Below are 19,544 nucleotides of genomic sequence, written 5' to 3'. Positions count from 1 at the left end.
GAGGGTATTGTTCTCATGAAGCTTGATCATCAGAAGTAATAACCTTCTGTTAATACCCATATTGGCCAATTTGGCCCAGAGCCTACCCCTGGATACAGAATCAAATGCTGCCTTTAGGTCCACAAAGGCCGCATACAATGACTTTTTCCAATGTTTCACATACTTATAAACAAAATAATCTAACACTAAGCAGTGATCAATGGTGGAACGTCCAGATGTAAATCCTGCTTGTTCAATTTCTAGCAAATCATTATGGTCTAACCATTCACACAATTTTAGGCATAGGTGTTTTGTATAAAGTTTGCAGATCACATTCAGAAGACTAATTGGTCTATAATTAGATGGATCAGAGGGGTTGCCCTTTTTAAATATAGGAACAATTATAGCCAGTCCCCAATCTTTAGGGATTTCGGTTGTCTTATCTATATATGAGAATAGATTTGCAAGAACCGGGGCCCACCAGTTTATTTGCGCTTTCAGAAGTTCAGCAACAATGAAATCACTTCCTGGGGCTTTGCCAGATTTCATTTGCAGAATTAACGAAGTGATTTCAGTTTCAGATGTTGGGGGCCATGGGGTATCATTATCTAAAGGGATGTTAAGTAGCGCAGGAGGTCGATGTTCCCTAAACAGCACTTTATAGTGCTCTTCCCATAAATTTGCAGGGATTATTGTGCCCTTGTTAGGAGCTTTGGTTTGACTGGAGATAATTTTCCAGAAGCTGGTATTGTCTTTTTCTATTGATGCTTTTATGAGGGCCTGCCAGATGAGAGAGTCTGCGGTTCTTTTTTTGGTTTTTAGTAACTCTTTGTAGTTCTTTTTTTAAAGTTGTAACTCTAATTTAGTAGTAGGGTTAGGATTTTGCTGGAAGACCTTAAAGCATTCCCTGAGTATAAGTTTTGCCTGGGTGCATTCGCGGTCAAACCATTTCTTGTTGGTAGGGAATTCATTGTGGCTAGATCTCCTGAGTCTTGACAATAACGGTTGGAGTTTTCAGATTAGTGTATTATAATGGTCAATTGGGGAGGTCTCTTCAATATCGTTGGAGGTCAGATCAGCCCAGAGGAGTTGACCTTCCATTGATTGTGTCCAAATGCTAAAGTTGTTATTAACATAAGGGGACCATTTAATTCTGGATCTGCCTATTTGTTGTAAAACATTAGGAACAGATGTCTGTGGGGCGAGCCCACATCTAGAGGGTTCCCAAAATTCAGTCCTTTTAAGATTTAGGGGTAAATGGTCACTTTCGGTTCTTATATCTACAGTAAATTCAATATGTTCATCAAAGAGTTCTTGGGAGACAAGAATGTAGTCAATAACAGAATGTCTTAAGCCTGACCAATAAGTAAATTGGCCAGGGCAGTCTCCGGAGGAGAGGCCGTTTAAAATAACAAGGTTTAATCTAAGTGCCATTAGAAAAAGACATGTACCAGCAAAGTTGGTGACTGGGTCAAGTGAATGACGTCTAAATAGGGGCCAATGTTCATCATTAGCATTTAGGGGACCCATTCCACTTTCGTTGATTAGCTGTTCGTCTGAATGGCCTAACCTTGCATTAAAGTCCCCACCAATAATTAAGGAGGCAGAGGGAAACTTATTTGAGACAAGGAGAATGCAGTCTTCCAGTTCATTCCAGATGTTTTTAAGATCAGTTTGTTTCATAAGTGGGTGGATATAAACATTGATGCATATGATCTTAAAGTGGGTAGAGAATATTTTGACAGCCAAAATCCATTTTTTATCGATTTTCAATTGGGTAGGGTGGGTTCCTAGGTCTGTCGATACGAAGGTGCTCAGACCACCCGCCGGTCTTCCGCCTTTTGTGCCGATTGAGGCACAGGAGTGGAAAGCAAAATAATTGTGTAGATCAAAAGGATTTTGCATCCAGGTTTCTTGGAGCAGGATGATCTTAAACTGTGATACGTAGGTTAGAACGTCTTTGTCCATTGTTTTCGATTGCCATCCAGCAACATTCCAGGATAGTAATAGAGGTGGGAGTCATTTTGTCTCTTCAATAGCATCAAGGACTTTCCCGGAGTCGTGGAAGATGCATCCATTGGATGGTAAAGTCTCCGGTAATGTGATTAGGGGCGCCACAGAGATTTCAGCGTGGATTTCAGTTGGGCAGAGTAGGGGTGTGTGCTCTGACGTGACCTGAGGAGTTTCATATCCCGTTTTTCGCTCCAAGTTAGGTGGAGTATTTGCCTCATTTGTGGGCGCTAGGACTTCAGAGTTGCGAAGATAGAGTAGTAACTCATCTAGTCTGTCCATTATCTCTGTTTGTTCGGCTTTTGGCAGATGGGAGAAGGAAATAAGTAACTCCTGCTCCATCGAATTCTCTAGATGAGTAGCCTTTGATAGGAGGGGAGTGGGGGTCTCTGTCCAACTAATTAAGTCTGAGGGTGGAGATGTAGAGCTCGTAGTAGGTGGGGTGCCCTCATTTTTAATTGCTTTCCTTTTAGCTGGAGAGTAGGGTAGAAGAGGGCAAATCTTAGTGTTGATAAAGACTCTTGTGATAAAAATTCCATAGTTAGTCAGGGAGCTTCGTAGGGACATCATATAGGTTGGAAACTTTTTAGATTCGAAGGTGAGCAGTATCCTCTGCATGTGTGGCTTGCTGTAAATGTGGACAGTGGATTTCAGATCAATGGAAAGAGGATTTACACCGAAAAGTTCAGCTAGATGCCTTCTTGCGACATGTGTGGACGACCAGTTAACAACCTGACCTTTGAAGGGGAGGATAATTAAACAGAGTCTAGTGGCTTGCAGTGAGAGATTATAGGAAGATATGGTGTGTAGTTCTTCCATAGTTTGCTCATTTTCAAATTTGGAGCCAGTCTGCGAAGGTGAGCGCAGTAGGACAGGTGCTCTGAGTGTTGGTTCGGCCCTATCCTCCGGTGAAGCATCTACGGGTCTGACATTAGCTTTTGGGGATACAAAGGATACAATCTTCTCTAGGGAGCCTTTGATTTCTCTTATATATTTAAAGATATAGTCCACGGTTTTAGCCACTAGGTCTAATGTTGTAGAGTGTTCAAGTAGTAATTCAGAGAGATGGTTTTCTTGTTCTCTGATGCAGTCTTCCGCCTGAATGGGCATAGTTGGAACCCTTTTAGGACCCTTTGGTCTCGTGATGGTGTTGCTTGAGGGGTTAGTGGGTTGTTTAGCAGATAGTTCCTTTGGTGTAGTTTCCTTATCAATTATCTCTGCTAGTGGAGAGAAGCTATTCGAAGTCGGTATATTATAAATGTCCTTTGTTTTTCCATAAAAGAATTCGCTGATTTTAGTTTGCTTAGTGAGGGGCAAACATGTCATTTCCTCTAAGTCCTCAGATTCTCTGCAGCGTTTTCCAACCCCCCTCCTCGCAACAACGGGGCTGTCGAATTGCTGAGTCATCTCTCTCTTTACCTCACTCTTCTATCTTCCCTAGGTATTTCAAAGAGTCGAGGGAGTGTTTTCCTTGAAAGTATCCTATTCAAGGGGGAGTAATGTGCCAAGGATTACTGGCATAACACAAAATTATGCTCCGTCTGTGCCTCCAAACTTGTGGTGGAAACAGCCCAAGGATCTTCCTGTAAACTCTTCGCAATGCGATAAGATAGTCAGTTCAGCTTTTAACTTCCAAGAAGACTCAGGAGTACAGAAAGTGAGATAGAATGCGGTGGGATGCTTAGATTTATCTAAGCTCAATGTTCATTAAAATAGTCTTTAAAAGGAGTAAGAAAGAATAAAAGATAAAATCGACGAGCTCACGTTAGTAGAGTGCTGGACGCCATCATACTGGAATTGCAGCTCTGTACTCCACGAAAGATTTTTTCTCTCACCGGGTTCTCCTTGTTGCTCCCAGGCTTCGGTTTATGTTCCAGATTTCTTTAACTTGAGAGTGAGGTGCTTTCTCTGCGAGCCTGGAGCTTCGCTATTCGGAGGTAGAAAGTGGCTTCGCTCAACCCACTGCTCCGCCCCGCCGTTCTCCAGTAAAACAGTAAAACAATAAAACAATAAACTAAAAACAGAGAGAAGCGAGGAGGTAGTAAAACAGCTGGTAAGACATTAAAACTGAGAGTTTAAAACCAGGAAGTGGCTAAAAGCTACTTAACCAGGAAGTGGCTAAAAGTGGCTAAAAGCTACTTAAAAACTACTTAAAAACTTAACTAAAAGCAGAGGAGCCTGACTAGGCTGCTGTCTCTGTCGCCATCTTGAATCTGTTGCCATCTTGAATCATTAATAATCTTTATTAAAGGCAGTGGGCTGGAGTTTTATGTTTCTGTTTTAAGTTAAATTTATGTTTATTTTTTCATGAGTCACTGGAACGAGGGACCTACAATGTAGGGTGCCAGATGGGCTGTGGCCCCAGGTACGTATTAATGAGGGGGCGCAAAGCAGGTGCCCCCACACAGACACCCCCAGCACAACGTGGCCTGGCACTTCTCTCCTGACGTTGGAGGAACCAATACCCACAGAGAGGAGCACTGGGCTACTCTGTGTTGAGGGTGCAGAGTATTTGCTAAAGCTAACAATTAGAAAAGCAAGTGCTTACGTATTTTCGGTGGCTCCATAAAGTTCTTAAGTGACAGTTCAAAGTAGAGATGAAATTTCTCACTCCTTCTGGTGCCTCAGTTATGCCTTAGCTGAACTTAGACTCCAGTATCTGAGTAGCATGAATTCAACCCAGCCCTCTTGCTCTTTTTATACAGCAGGAAAGCCAGTGTGCCTCTGTGTGCATTTTTTATTACCAGTTTGAGGGTTGGGGGTGTCCCCACCCCCCAGCTACTGTCTTTTAATTTGTGTTCACATGTCTTCAGGAAGCCCTCAGGTAAACCCACTGAACTGTTTCATGCATCACTTTTGAAGCTGCTGGTTAGTTGAAACTACAGAGCATACTTTTATTACTCTGAAGGATTTTCTGTGCTTTAACATGTCCAATTTACAGAGGGCAGCATTTCCTCCCCTTCCCCCATCTAATATGTTTGTCATGAAAGATTGTGCACTCCTAAACTGGCACAGCATGATCCTCCCAAGAGGAATATCCACAGTCCTTCTTTGGCCTCAGGTGTAGAATTAGCACAAGTGGCACAATGCAAAGGTCTGTTGCCAAAATCCATATTGACCATTTAGCAAACATGACTGATGTTGCCTTGCATCAAGTTATTGTGATGCTTGAGGTAGTCACTTATTTGTAAAGTAAAATAAGAGAAAATTATTCCTAACTATCAGGGGACTGCCATCAGAATGGGGAAAGGAGGCGGGGGATACAGGGAACCTCCACCGATTCTGAGAAGCAGCTCCTCGTCTGGCAGTAGGAAAAGCCACACCTCCAGCGGAGCAAAGGGGAAAGGCAGTAGCCTGGTGGAGGGAAGGCTCGAAGATGCTACTGAGAGCCCAAGCGCCTCACCTAGCACGGCCGGCCAGGAGACACACACGCTTCTGTTGCCCTGCTTGCAAAGAGGGGTGAAACATAAGGAGGGGAGGCGGAGATTTGGGGTGTCCAAGTTCTTATGTTGGGGGAAAAGCCGGAAGGGGCCACTCCCAGAATTGAACAGGACATTTTTTCTCTTGGGAAAGCTGCAAGACCAGATAAATGTTTTGACTACTAATGTTATAACTTTGGGAACAAAAGTGGGTATTAGTAAAGAACTCGATAAGAATTCGGCACAGGAACCTCCTTCAACTGAACAAACCAGAAAATTTGAGAAGGAGAATAATGTTGTGATTGAAGTGAAGAAAGGGGGAGCCGTAACCCTACAGATGCAAATGGTGAACTACAATTTGAGGCCTTACATGATGGCAACAAGGAGAAGCAAATTTTTGGAGATGGAAGCCTGGCCTGGTTTGGAAAATGAAAGATGGAGAGATCACCTTATGTGGAGATCAGATGACCTTTGGATTACAAATCTGAGCCAGGTGGAGGTTGGAGTTTCAGGGGCCTTTGGATTTGAAAGGAGCGTAAAACAAGATTTGGAATAGCCTATAGGCCCTATTTTTAACTATGGAAGTCTGGCAGGAAGGAATATGATTACCGTTGGGTTGGAGCTTCCCCGAGATTGGGTTGGAGCTTCCCCGAGACCATCAAAAAGACCGGCAGAGGGGACATGAAAGAGATTTAAGAGCCTCGGATTTAAGATCTCCGGGTTGATGGCTTTACGAGACTGATGGACTTTTGCTGGGGACCGAAACCGGGGAGGGGATCTGGTGGAAGGAAATTGGGAATTTTAAAGTGTATATAATATAATTTGTTTTTTGTTTTCTTAATGAGAGATGGGAAATTCGTGGAATGGAACCTTTTTTGACCTTAGGGAAACGTATTAAGAACAAGTATAGATATATAGGTTTGGGTGAGAGTTAAGATTGGATAAAGTTGGAAAAAATTTAAAGCTTATTTTCAAAAATACTGTAAAATTAAGGATTGTTAGAAAGATGTTGGAAAAAGAAAATTATGTGGTTTGGGCAGAAATGACATAAAGGATTAAGTAAAAATGAATTGATGAAAGAGAGAATGTAAAATTATAGTATATTAAGACAAATTATTAAGATAAAAACAAGGTTGGAAGGATTTGCTGAAATAACAATTTGAATTAGAATACAAAAATGGGAGGTGTGAGGAGGTCAAGGAAATAAGTAAAGGAAAGAAAGCTATGTAAAGGTTCGATTTGTTCTTTTTTTTTAATTGATTGTATTTTTTCTGTCTTTTTTATTTTTATTTTTTCTCTTTTTTCTTTTTGTAACCTTTAAAATTTGAATAAATATTATTTTTAAAAAATGAAATTAATGTTGTAGAAAAAGCAAAAAAAAAAAAGCAAAAAAAGAATGAATGTTGCAAAAGCTCCCCAATCATTTAGAGATAGGACCCTTCAGTTGCTGCTGCTCTATGTGTTTTTCCCTTATTGCTTTCAGATACTGCTTGTCCTTAGCAAATCAGAAAGACTTTATTGAGAGAAAGTTTCTCCTCAGGCGCATCAGAATATTTTGTGCCTTGATATCCTTACTCTTTATGTTTACTCAGAGGCCTAATCCCTTAAGCATGACATCCTCTCAGTGTGTGTGTGAGAGTGTGCACATATCCTAAGAAGGGCATCACATGTTTTATTGGGAAGCACAGTGGTCCAGGGCAGAAGAATCTTTTGTGGCACAGCTTCATACCTTCAGTAGCAGTCATGCTCTATAATAAACTTAAAGTTTTCACAGTTTTGGAGTTTTGGAGTTTTGGAGCACATGCAATTCAATAATAGCTGGGGAGTTTCATTTGCCCAGTCTATAAGGAGAGACCTTCACTTGATCTAAATCATAGGAGCCAACTCTAGGGGCCAATGCCCTTTCATCTCCCCCAATGAAATATTTGAGGGGGACCACAAGTTGATGAACATTGTTGTTCAAATGGTGTGTGTTTTGTGATCAATTATGTGGGGCACCTCCCCCCAAATATTTTATTCAAGTTGGTACTCCTGACCTAAATAGCTTGTTTTTAGTTATGTGTTCTGCTCACTACTGTGCAGAAAATTGCAGATCTGTTGCATGTATTTAGTTCCAACAGTGCATCCACAACTGACCTCTCATATGATGAAGGCACATCCAACCCTTTTTAGCAGCTGCTTTCTAACAATTTGTGAACATACAGCCAGGTCTTCCTTTGTGGCTGTAAGTATGGCACTGTATCATTCTACAGAGGTGGAAATCTCCCAGGTGTCTTGTTACAGAAGAATGGCCTCTTAGATCTTGTAGCTCATAAATGAATGCTTTACTTAAAAAGCAGGAACAGATGATAAATTTCAGTTATCTGGCAGGATGTCATAGAACTCCATGCAGACTGAGAAATGGAAGACAGCCTTGTGCCATTAACCCTTCTGTACCATCACTACACTAACACTACTAGTAGTGTACCAACACTACTACCGTGTTTTGTTTCTTCCTTTTCTTCCTTTTGAATTATCCCTTTTTTTGTTGTCTTCTTTTTAACATTTTCCTTATTATTTTTTTTAGAAAAAGCAGAATAGGAAGCCAAGCACATGTGTTCATGATAACTGAAAATTTGCTTTAAATGTAAAAAAGTGACTTATGTTAGTGATCTGAACCCTGGGAAATGGAGCTTTATTGTTCCATGTTTGGTATCACCTACTGTATAAGGAGGGGTGGTGGCTTTTTGCTTTTGTTTTACACTGAATAAAAATTGGGGGGATGTGATGGATGGGAGCTGCTGTTTTCACACATTCTTCATGCAGTTCCTCTGTCTGCTCTAGGTTTGTAACACAACCACGGACAGAAAACATGCAGATGCATCTCTGGAGAAGTATGTCACAGAATCAGTAATGAGCATAGTGAGTGGTTTCTTCAGTTCTCCATTTTCAGACAACAGCACAAGCCTCCAGGTAAAGACTTAGAATCATAGACCCTTGATCATTTTGGTTGCCCTCCTCTGCATATGCTCCAGCTTGTCAGCACCCTTCTTAAATTGTGGTTCCCAGAATTGGACATAGTATTCCAGGTGTGGTCTGACCAAGGCAGAATAGACTGGTGCTATGACTTCCCTTGATCTGAACACTATGCTTCTGTTGATGCAGGCTGGAATAGCAGCATTGTTTCTTTTTGCTGCTGCATCACACTGTTGACTCACGTTAAGCTTGTTGTTCACCAAGACCCCTAGATCCTTTTCAAATGTACTGCTAGTAAGCCATGTGTCCCCCATCCTATATTTGTGCATTTGCTTCTTCCTGCCTAAGTATGTTTGTCACTATTGAAATTCATTTTGTTAGCTTGTGCCCAGTTCTCCAATCTGTTAAGGTCATTTTGAATTCTGATTCTGTCTTCTGTGGCATTAGCTACCCCTCCCAGTTTGGTGTCATCTGCAAATTTGAAATATGTGATACATGTTTATTTCAGACTACTATTCCGTGGTCTCACATGTGACAGGAAGTTAGCAATCCATGCATTCACAGGAACGTTTATTTCATTGGTGACACTATTTGCTTGTCCCCACCCCTATGTAAACAGGAAGAAATCTATAAAACAATTTCATTTCATTTTATTTCATTTTCATTTATTATCTTTCTGTGCCGCTTTTCAGTCACACGAATCACAAAGTGGCTCACAAATAATAAATAACAGTAATATAACAGAACTTCACAATTACAGCATAAATCCTATAGAATATTTAGCAATCATTGGTAAAACAACCACTTTCTACAAAATACGATTAACAAAACAACTAAAAAAAAGGTAAACATCACAACCACAACAAAAAAGTCATATGCACAGCACACATAACCCACAAAACAACATTAACAAACTAATAACCAAAAATAAACACTGCTGAATTCTCTCTCTCTCTCTCTCTCTCTCTCTCTCTCTCTCACACACACACACACACACACACACAGAGAGAGAGAGACATAATCCCTAGTTCTGTACTCTATGAAAAATTCAACTTATATAATTTTTTTTCCATAAAAACATTTCCACCCTGCCTTTCAGCTCCCGAAAGTATATATTTGATGGAGGGTTTGAAAGCCAGAATCCACAGATCTCTTTGCCTAGGGCAGCCTTCCACCCTCCGCTGCCTGATGTTCTTCAACTACAACTTCCATCATTGAGCAGGCTGCCTAGGAATGATGGGGGTTATAGTCCAACATCTGAGGAAATCTGGCCTAGATTATATTAGTTGACACTGCATAGATTAAGATGAAGGCTTGCCTAAATTCAGCTGCTAAATCATACAGCAATACTCACTGCTGAGGTACAGTGTTCTCCCTGGACAAGATGGAAGCAATTTCAGACATTTCAACAGGTGACCCCTCTTTATTTTTGCTATTAAAGCAAGGAAGTGAAGCAGACTAAAACCCAGAAAAATGTCCTATGATGTGTCAGGGTATTTGTTCATCTAGCCCAGCATTTTCCACTCTGACTGGCTGCAGCTCTCTAGGATCTTGAAGATGTGTAACATTACCTGCCTCCTGATCTTAAGATGTGAGGGATGAACCTGGGACCATCTGCAGGCAAAGCATGTGATCTAATACTGATCTACAACACCAGCTAGAAGCCAAACCTGGATATATTATCATTTCCTTTTTTCAGCTTTCCTGGCCCTTAGGTCAAAAGCATCCTGGCCCCGAGTGCTAGAGCGATTGACATGGCTAGACTGGAGTGAGTGTCTTTGCATATGCCAGACCCCATAGAGGTTATACTCTTGCTACCCAAATCCCTCATTCAGATTTCCCTTACGCCAGCGGAGCCACCTTGAGGCAGGTGGTAGAACCACTGGCTCTGTCTCACTTTCCCTCTCATGCACCACTCTAGAAGAGTGCTTGGTGCAATAATACATGGAGTATGTGAAATCAGTAGCAGTGCACATGTGTTTGTATTAGGCTAGAACACATAGCAATTTTTATTTATTGTATAAATATCTTAGATCATAATATCTAAACATGTTTGAGCTGATAACATATTTTTTGTGTTCTTTCAGACACACCAGCCTGTTTTTATCCAGTTACTGCAGTCTGCGTTTAGAATTTACAACTGTACCTGGCCAAACCCAGTGCAGAAATCTTCAGTAGAGTCCTGTATCAAAACTTTAGCTGAAGTCGGTAGGTCATTATACTCCTTGCTTTCACTGTTTCTGTTTTGAGTGACTTTGGATGGAATACCTGTTACTTCTAGGAAAGTAAAATCCTGGAAATCCTGCTAGTGCAGGAAACCTTTGTGCAATCTCCTTTGAAATGAGCGGAAGTTGAATTAAAGGACGGTCACTAGTGGAATGTGCACACTAATCTATACAGTATTTTGCTTGCAGTGGGGAAGCCTCATCACAAATAAAACATGAGTGGCTAGAGAGAGCTTCGGGTGTGGCCTCTTTCTTGCCCTATAGAATTGCGGCAGGACACTTGAGCAGAAGAATCTTACCCTGATTGCTGCTGGTTCCCTGGCAAGCAAGGGCAACACTTACTCTAAGACGGAACTGACTTGACCTGGTGTTTCATCAGGCTGGCCTGGATGCCCTCAGTCTGGACTGCCTTGGTCCCTTCTATCCTCCTTTCAAATTCATAGCAGCTGATGAGTCACGGGAGGAGAAGGCAATGACTCAAGATTATTGGCATATCAGAATTGTGGCTTATTAGACTTTCCTTAGAGTCAGAATTATGTATCAGAATTGTGGCATATCAGACTAGGACCTGGGTTCAGCCATGAAGCCCACTGGGTGACCTCACGGGACTGTTGTGATTATCAAACAGAAAGGGGGAGGGGTGTGTATGCCACCCTGAGCTCCTTGGAGGAAAGTTGCTATATAAATGTAATAATAAATAAATAAGAGTAACCAGCTGCCCCCTACAAATTACTTGCAGCTCATTACATCCACTTTTACTAGGAAATAAAATACATACAATTTGATTCGGGGAGGAGGTGTTGCTGTTCAGTAAGTGCATATATGATTTATTAGTTGGATTGATTTCCTTTTTTTGACCAAATCATTTTTATTGATTTTCCAAATTTTACCAAATCAGCCACAAATTAAGACAAATTTAATACAATTTTCCCCAAAATTGGTTTCCCATACTCATTCATGATGTGTCCAAATTTTCCTCTTGTTGCTGTTTATTTTCCTAGTTGTTTCTAGTTCACATTCCTTACAATTAACCTTATATTACAGTAGGTTTTTTTTAAAAAAACAACAACCTTGTTTATCCTTAACCATCAGCTTGCCAATTCCTGCATGTAAAATATTCTAACATTTGTAATATCTACAAGTGAGGTTACTCCACAAATTATCAAACCCACAGTAAGTCAGTAATTATCATTTCTAAAATAAACTATGTATGAAAACCCAATAGTTCACTTTTACTAGGTGTTTTTCCTTTTCTTCTTATATGCACAGTGCATTCTGTCCAGACCTATTAAATCTCCAATCCAAGTATCTCCTCTGTTGTTGTCCATTCTAAAATAGGAAATTGCAAGGATGACCTTGGTATTTTCCCATGGCGCCTTAACAGTGAGCCCATAATAGTAGGAGAAGGCAGACTGTCTTTCCTAGAAAATTTGTAACAGTTCAATCTTTAGTTGCCCTCACCTTAAGCCAAGCAGACCCAAGCTGATGACTTTCCATTGAAATTTGCCTCTAAGAGTACACCGGTTATCGCTGGCCATTTCCCATCAGGTTCTCATCAACATTTTCTGACACTCCAAACTTTAATTAATGTCCCTAATTGTTTAATTATTTAAAATTATTTCAGTCTTATTCGTCAGGTTCTTTCACTTTCATCAAGCTGAGGAGGTGATAGGTAAAACTCCTCAAAAAAAGCAGCTCATCACATCTTCCCCTTCCTTCCATTGTTTTGACAGCATCAGACAGCATCACTCCACCTCACACTGCCGGGAGTTTTACCTGCACACACTTCCAATTTTCCACTAATAAACCTCACTTGTGATCCTTTTATTTCTTTAATCCAGAGGGGGTAAGAAGTAAGCCCTTGAAAGCTTTAAGCAACAATAATAATAGCATTAATAATAAAAGAAGATCTACTCCTCTCTTCTCTCCATTTTGAATTACAGCAGGAATCATAACTCAAATCTCATACCTCAACTTCAATAGCCTGATTATGCCATTAATTTTAATCTAGTGTCCAAAATTTTGAAGGAGCTCTGACACTTGCTGTCGCGGACTTTGGAGGCTGTCTCTGTGATGGAGAAACAAAATAAAAAAATTCCTTCCAGTAGCACCTTAAAGACCAACTAAGTTAGTTCTTGGTATGAGCTTTTGTGTGCATGCACACTTCTTCAGATACATGCACACGAAAGCTCATACCAAGAACTAACTTAGTTGGTCTTTAAGGTGCTACTGGAAGGAATTTTTTTATTTTGTTTTGACTATGGCAGACCAACACGGCTACCTATCTGTATCTGCGATGGAGAGTTTGAGACCCAGCGTCTCCTCCCCTCCTGGTTCTTGGGTGGCAGGAGTGGGCACAAAGACGACATTTGGCCAAAAGTGCTGTTGGTTCACTCATAACACTAACCCATATTTAACATTAAGCTTAGTAAATGTTAACCTTAGTTAAGGCTGAGGCATCTGCCAGACGATCTCTTAAACTAGGATTAGGGGTTTTTTTGCTCTCCAGATGTTGCTGAACTATAGCTCCCATCAGTCCCAGCAAGCATGGCCCAATAGCCAGGGATTTGGTTCGCATCTGTCTGTCTTGAGAGACAATGGAGTGTGCATCTGGGGGTGAAGTCAAACTGCTGTGTTAGTTAATTCCACACTGTGGGTATTGCTAATATAAGAACTGAATAGATTGTATTTCCTGATCAATCTGCTGGACTTTAACTTCTGATAGTATGTTTTGTTTATATGATAAGTTGGTCTATAGAACCATGTATTTTGATATGATATGTTTAATCACATTTAAAAAGAATTTATATAGTTATATACAGCCTGTTGTGTTGTTGTGTTGTTATCAGTTTTGTATTTACGTGACAAAGGGTTTGGTAGTGTTAGTTGACAGCAGCGAAGTAACCTCTCTGGGGTGCAAGCCTGAGCAGGGTGTATGGAGGTTCTGGACTGCCTAGACAACAAGAGCCCCCTCTTGGCCTCGCTGATGTGATTCAAAGGAAAGCACCAGGTTGGCTGCAGGAGGTGCTGGAAGGAAGCATAGAAGGTGCCATCCAACTACCTTAAGGAAGTGGTTTTTAACCAATGTGCCGTGGCGCTCTAGGGTGCCTTGAATGATAGTCAGGGGGGCCGTGGGCAACACTGGCTTCTGTTTTTCTTTTCCTTCCCTCCCTTCTTTGATGCCCGCTGTTGGTTACAGCAGCGACCATGGCTACAAGCTCCCCAGGCGAATGGTGCGTCTCTTTGGGGTGGGGGTGGGCAACTCAGAGACCACGGATGGCCACAGCAGCTGCCCAGAGGACTCCCAAGGAAAGGGGAGAGGAGAAGAGGCTGAGAGAACAGTCCACAAGGGAGGGTGTTTGAAAAAGGGTGAGAGGCTGCCAGCTCTGCAGACAAGGGATGATATAACTGGGCTCCTGAGCCCCACAGGGGTGCCACAGAAAGAATGTAGTTGGTCAAGGGAGCCGTGGACTCAAAAAGGGTCTCCACTCCTGATTTGTGTAGGATTTGCTCCTTTTCTTCTCTCAATGTCCACAAGGCAGCAGAGGTTTAAGATCAGACTTTTTCTTCTCCTAGATGGGCTACCTTTCCACGCTCATTACTGAGGAGGCAGGTTTAGTTGTTGTTTGGAGACTATCTCTGCTTCGGGGTCTGGTCTTGACCGGATGGATACTGGAATCAACAAGGGAGACCCACATGACCTGAAGGTGCTGCTGTGCAATGCCAGGTCAATGATTCACAAGACCACTGCCATCCATGACTTGATCATGGATGGGGGACTTGACCTGGCATGTGTAACAGAGACTCAGTTGGATGAAGCAGATGGGCCTGTTCTTGCCGCTGCTTGTCCACCAGGTTTCTCTTCTGCACAGCAATCCAGGTCATATGGGTGGGGAGGGGGGGGTTGCAGTGATTTTTAGGAAGTCATTAGCTTGCATCAGGCATCCTATTGGGAAGACCCAGTTTTCTGAGTGCATGTTCTGAAAATTGGGCAATAGGGGCAGTACAGGATTACTTTTGGTGTACCAGCCTCCCCACTGCACCAAGGATTCCCTGCCCGAGCTGCTTCAGGTTGTGGCGGATGTTCTCCTGGAGACACCTAGTTTAGCTGTCCTAGGGGTTTTAAACATCCATGCCGACACGACCTTACAAGAGCCGCTTGGGACTTCATGGAAAGCATGGCCTCCATGGGGCTGTCCCTGAATAAGTTTGGCCCAACTCATAGTCGTGGACATACCTTAGACCTGGTGTTCACCTCTATTGATGTACCCACTGACACTACGTAAAAGCAAAGCAAAAGAAGTGCCATGGTCAGATCACGTCCTGGTGCAACTAGACTTTTCTGTGACCCATCCCCTCTGCAGGGAGGTGGAACCGATTTGGATGGTCCACTTAATGGATCAAAATGGTTTCCAGAGAGTGGTAGGGGATGTTTTATCCCATGCTCATGGCCTTTCAGCTGCTTCCCTGGTGACCCGCTGGAATGCGGAATTAACCAGGGCCATTGACTCTCTGGCTCCAAAGCGCCCTCTGCGAGTACATAGAGCCTGGACTGCCCCATGGTTTCCCCCTCAGCTGAGGGTGCTGAAACAATTGCTGGGATGGCTAGAGTGCCGGTAGGGGAAAACTCACTCTGAATCTGACCAGACACGGGTTAAAGCTCAGTGTTGAGCCTACCAAGTGGTGATAGCAATGGCGAAGAGGACCTTCTTCACCGCCTCTATTGGATCTGCAGAAAACAGCAGCAGGGGACTTTTTCAGGTGGTTTGTAATTTAATGGAATCACCTGCACCATTGGGGTGTGGTAAGGACCCCAAGATTTTTGCAGATAAAGTAGCTCAGGTTCAGAAAGAGATAGATTCTACCGTGAGAGTAGGGCCAGGACGGCTTAAGGTGCATGGGAGCAATTTCAATATGTTACCTCCGAGGATGTGGGCAGGCTGCTTGGACGAGTGAAACTGTCCACCTGTCTCCTTGATCCTTGCCCATCTTGGCAAATAAAAGCAAGCTGGGAAGGGCTGGGTGATGGGCTCTGCAAAGTGGTGAATGCTCCCCTCTGTGAGGGAGGCTTCCCAGACCCACTGAAAGAGGCGGTTATTAAACCACTCCTTAAAAAAACATATTTGGACCTGGCCGATATGGCCAACTATCACCCAGTCTCAAATCTTCCATTCTTGGGCAAGGTGATTGAACGGGTGGTTGCGGAACAACTCCAGGCACGCCTGAAGGATGTGGGCCATTTGGATCCCTTCTAATCGGGATTCAGGCCTCATCATGGGACTGAAACTGCCTTGGTCCCACTGGTCAATGATTTCTGGTAGGCTAGGGACAAAGGTGAAAACTGTTTCCTAGTTCTGCTGGATCTTTCAGCAGCCTTTGATACCATTGACCACAACATCCTTCTGGACCATCTAAAGAAGTATAGTGGTTCCGCTCCTTCCTCCCGGGTCCTTTCCAGAAAGTGGTGTGGGAAGATGAGTGTTTGGACCCTTGGGCTCCCACTTGTGGGGTGCCTCAGGGTTCCGTCTTCTCCCCCATGCTTTTTAACATCTATATGAAGCTGCTGGGAGAGATCATCAGGGGGTTTGGGCTGGGTGTCCATCAACATGTGGATGATACCCAGCTTTACCTCTCTTTTAAATCAGAACCAGTGAAGGCGGTGAAGTTCCTGTATGAGCGCCTGGAGGTGGTTGGAGGAGGGATGGCAGCTAACAAATTGAGGTTGAATCCTGACAAGACAGAAGTACTCTTTTTGGGGGGACAGGGGGCAGGCAGTTGAATAGCGTAACTGTGTCCCTGAAGGACCAGGTGCACAGCCTGGGAGTCATTTTGGACTCACAGCTGTCCATGGAGGCGCAGGTCAAATCTGTGTCCAGGGCAGCTGTCTACCAGCTCCATCTGGTACGCAGGCTGAGACCCTACCTGTCTGCAGAATGTCTCACCAGAGTGGTGCATACTTTAGTTACCTCCCACTTGGACTACTGCAATGTGCTCTGTGTGGGGCTACCTTTAAATGACCCGGAAACTTCAACTAATCCAAAATGTGGCAGCTAGAATGGTGACTGGGAATGGTCTCCTGAAAGAGCTACATTGGCTCCCAGTACATTTCCGAGCAGAATTCAAAGTGTTGGCATTGACCTTTAAAGCCCTAAATGGCCTTGGCCCAGTATACCTGAAGGAGTGTCTCCGCCCCCATCGTTCAGCGATGAGGTCCAGCAATGAGAGCCTTCTGGCGGTTCCCTCACTGTGAGAGGTGAGGTTACAGGGAACCAGGCAGAGGGCCTTCTCGGTAGTGGCGCCTGCCCTGTGGAACGCCCTCCCATCATGTCAAGGGAATAAACAACTATCTGACTTTTAGGACTCCCTTTTAAGGGAAGTTTTTAATGTTTGATGTTTTATTCTGTTGGGAGCCGCCCAGAGTGGCTGGGGAAACCCAGCCAGATGGGCGGGGTATAAATAATAAATTACTCTTATTATTATGGCTAAGTGAAATTTTTACCTGGTATCCCAGGACATAGGCCTTAGAGATTAAATGCAAACATGTGTAACTCATTCAGTAAAGGAACTTCCTTTTTTAAAACACACACAACTATTTCAGAAAAGGCAAAGGCCGCCACTTCTCTATTCCAAAATTCCCCCAAACATCTCTGTTTTTGTTCTAAAAAACAGCTTCCCTGAGATTCTGTGCCTTTAGCTAATACCCTATTTTTTGGTAACTCTCATAGGACATTAATCAAACTTACAATACTGCCTCCTCTGGTGCAGTTCTTTTTTCTCTTCATAGTGTTATAGAAAAAAAACAACCTGCTCCTTTTCCCTTATGAGGTATCCAGGAGCCCGTATAGAGTCCTTAAGTGGGTTCCCGATCGGTAGGAGAAAATAACAGAAGCCAACCAGAAAATATTGAGAAGCAAAGCGGTTAGTAAGCCTGATCTTTATTGACTGTTGCAACAGGCTCCCCACAGGATAGAACCCAGAACAATGGTGTGCAAGCCCCTATATAGACTTTTGAAGTTGCCCACCCTATAGCCCCTGAAATATCATACATACATTGCAGACAGAGGTGGTCTACAGCATAAATCCTGCCTCCCAGGATATCTGTTAATGGTCACTGATTGCTTTACCTGGGCAGCCTGGCCATTCTTTTGTGATGGTAAATACTTTTAGTTCCTGAATCCAGGTCACAGGCTCACTCTATTCATACACGCCCTTAAGACAGGATTTGTAAGCAAAAAGACAAAGGGAAGGCTTTCCCCATTTCCTCCCTCCTCGCAGAGAAATATATTGACGTCAGTTTGGGAGAGTCAAAATGACTTCAGGATTTCGGACTTCCGGGTTAGCGCCATCGTTTAATGGCGGATTCCCTCCGAGCTCCGGAGGGAATCGGCTACGCAGGATCGGGTCTTGTCCGCGACGACGACGCGGGGACCCTCAAAAATCACAGGCGCGGATGCCTGTGAACCTGGTGACTCGGCGGGCACCATTTGCGCCCCCCCAAATAATAATAATAATAATAATAATAATAATAATAATAATAATAATTTATTATTTATACCCCGCCCATCTGGCTGGGCCTCCCCAGCCACTCTGGGCGGCTTCCATAGAAAGCAAAAATACAGTAAAATATCACACGTTAAAAACTTCCCTGAACAGGGCTGCCTTAAGATGTCTTCTGAATGTCAGGTAGTTGTTTATCGCTTTGACATCTGCTGGAAGGGCGTTCCACAGGGCGGGCGCCACCACCGAGAAGGCCCTCTGCCTGGTTCCCTGTAGCTTTGCTTCTCACAATGAGGGAACCGCCAGAAGGCCCTCGGCGCTGGACCTCAGCGTCCGGGCAGAATGATGGGGGTGGAGACGCTCCTTCAGGTATACTGGACCGAGGCCGTTTAGGGCTTTAAAGGTCAGCACCAACACTTTGAATTGTGCTCGGAAACGTACTGGGAGCCAATGTAGGTCTTTCAAGACCGGTGTTATATGGTCTCGGCGGCCGCCCCCAGTCACCAGTCTAGCTGCTGCATTCTGGACTAGTTGTAGTTTCCGAGTCACCTTCAAAGGTAGCCCCACGTAGAGTGCATTGCAGTAGTCCAAGCGGGAGATAACCAGAGCATGCACCACTCTGGCGAGACAGTCCGCAGGCAGATAGGGTCTCAGCCTACGTACCAGATGGAGCTGGTAAACAGCTGCCCTGGACACAGATTTGACCTGTGCCTCCATGGACAGCTGTGAGTCCAAAATGACTCCCAGGCTGTGCACCTGGTCCTTCAGGGGCACAGTTACCCCATTCAGGACCAGGGAATCCTCCACACCTGCCCGCCTCCTGTCCCCCCAAAACAGTACTTCTGTCTTGTCAGGATTCAACCTCAATCTGTTAGCCGCCATCCATCCTCCAACCGCCTCCAGACACTCACACAGGACCTTCACCGCCTTCACTGGTTCTGATTTAAAAGAGAGGTAGAGCTGGGTATCATCCGCATACTGATGAACACCCAGCCCAAACCACGAAGGAGCCTTTTTAAAGGCTTCGGAATGGGGATGGGGTGCGGCGCGGTGCTGTGAGTTCATTGCTCCTTCTGCGGAGCGAAGCCGCAAGCCATTGACGGAGAGCGCTGACTTTTTCCTTGGAACAATTGGATTGTAAAGTTTAAACCCGTGAGTAATATGGAATTCAGAATTTAAGGGAAAAAAGATTTTTGAATTAGGAATGAGCGGGGAAGGGTTAAAAAGGAAGTCCGCCCCCCCCTCTTTGTAGATAACTTAAAGCAAAGAACTTGCCATCTAAGGTCGAGAGGACCTTTTTTTATTTTACTAAAAGACTTTAACCCTCATGGTTTGACACCATAAGAAACTTTACCGGAAGATAAAGGATTAATTGTGGGAGCTGAAGTTTCACCCCCACCCCCCCGGACCCGGGAGTGTCCCGCAAGAGAGCCTGCTGATGAAGTGCTGAGGAGTTTGA

The 19,544-nt window shown here is 43.6% G+C and overlaps 1 protein-coding gene across 7 annotated transcripts in view; it reads left to right on the top strand.

Annotated features, from left to right (window-relative positions):
- Positions 1-19,544, top strand: part of ITPR2 (inositol 1,4,5-trisphosphate receptor type 2) — a 355,772-nt gene that overhangs the window by 180,199 nt on the left and 156,029 nt on the right. For all 7 annotated transcript variants that reach the window (XM_081879044.1, XM_081879042.1, XM_081879045.1 and 4 more), the window contains 2 exons: positions 8,232-8,360; positions 10,451-10,571. In XM_081879044.1, coding sequence (XP_081735170.1) covers positions 8,232-8,360; positions 10,451-10,571 — 250 coding nt within the window. The remainder of the gene's footprint in view (positions 1-8,231; positions 8,361-10,450; positions 10,572-19,544) is intronic.

Source organism: Podarcis erhardii, assembly GCF_964252035.2.
Source record: "Podarcis erhardii genome assembly, chromosome: 10".
Lineage (NCBI taxonomy): Eukaryota > Metazoa > Chordata > Lepidosauria > Squamata > Lacertidae > Podarcis > Podarcis erhardii.
The sequence above is the reverse complement of the archived record's forward strand: the minus strand, read 5'-3'. Positions and strand labels throughout refer to the sequence as shown.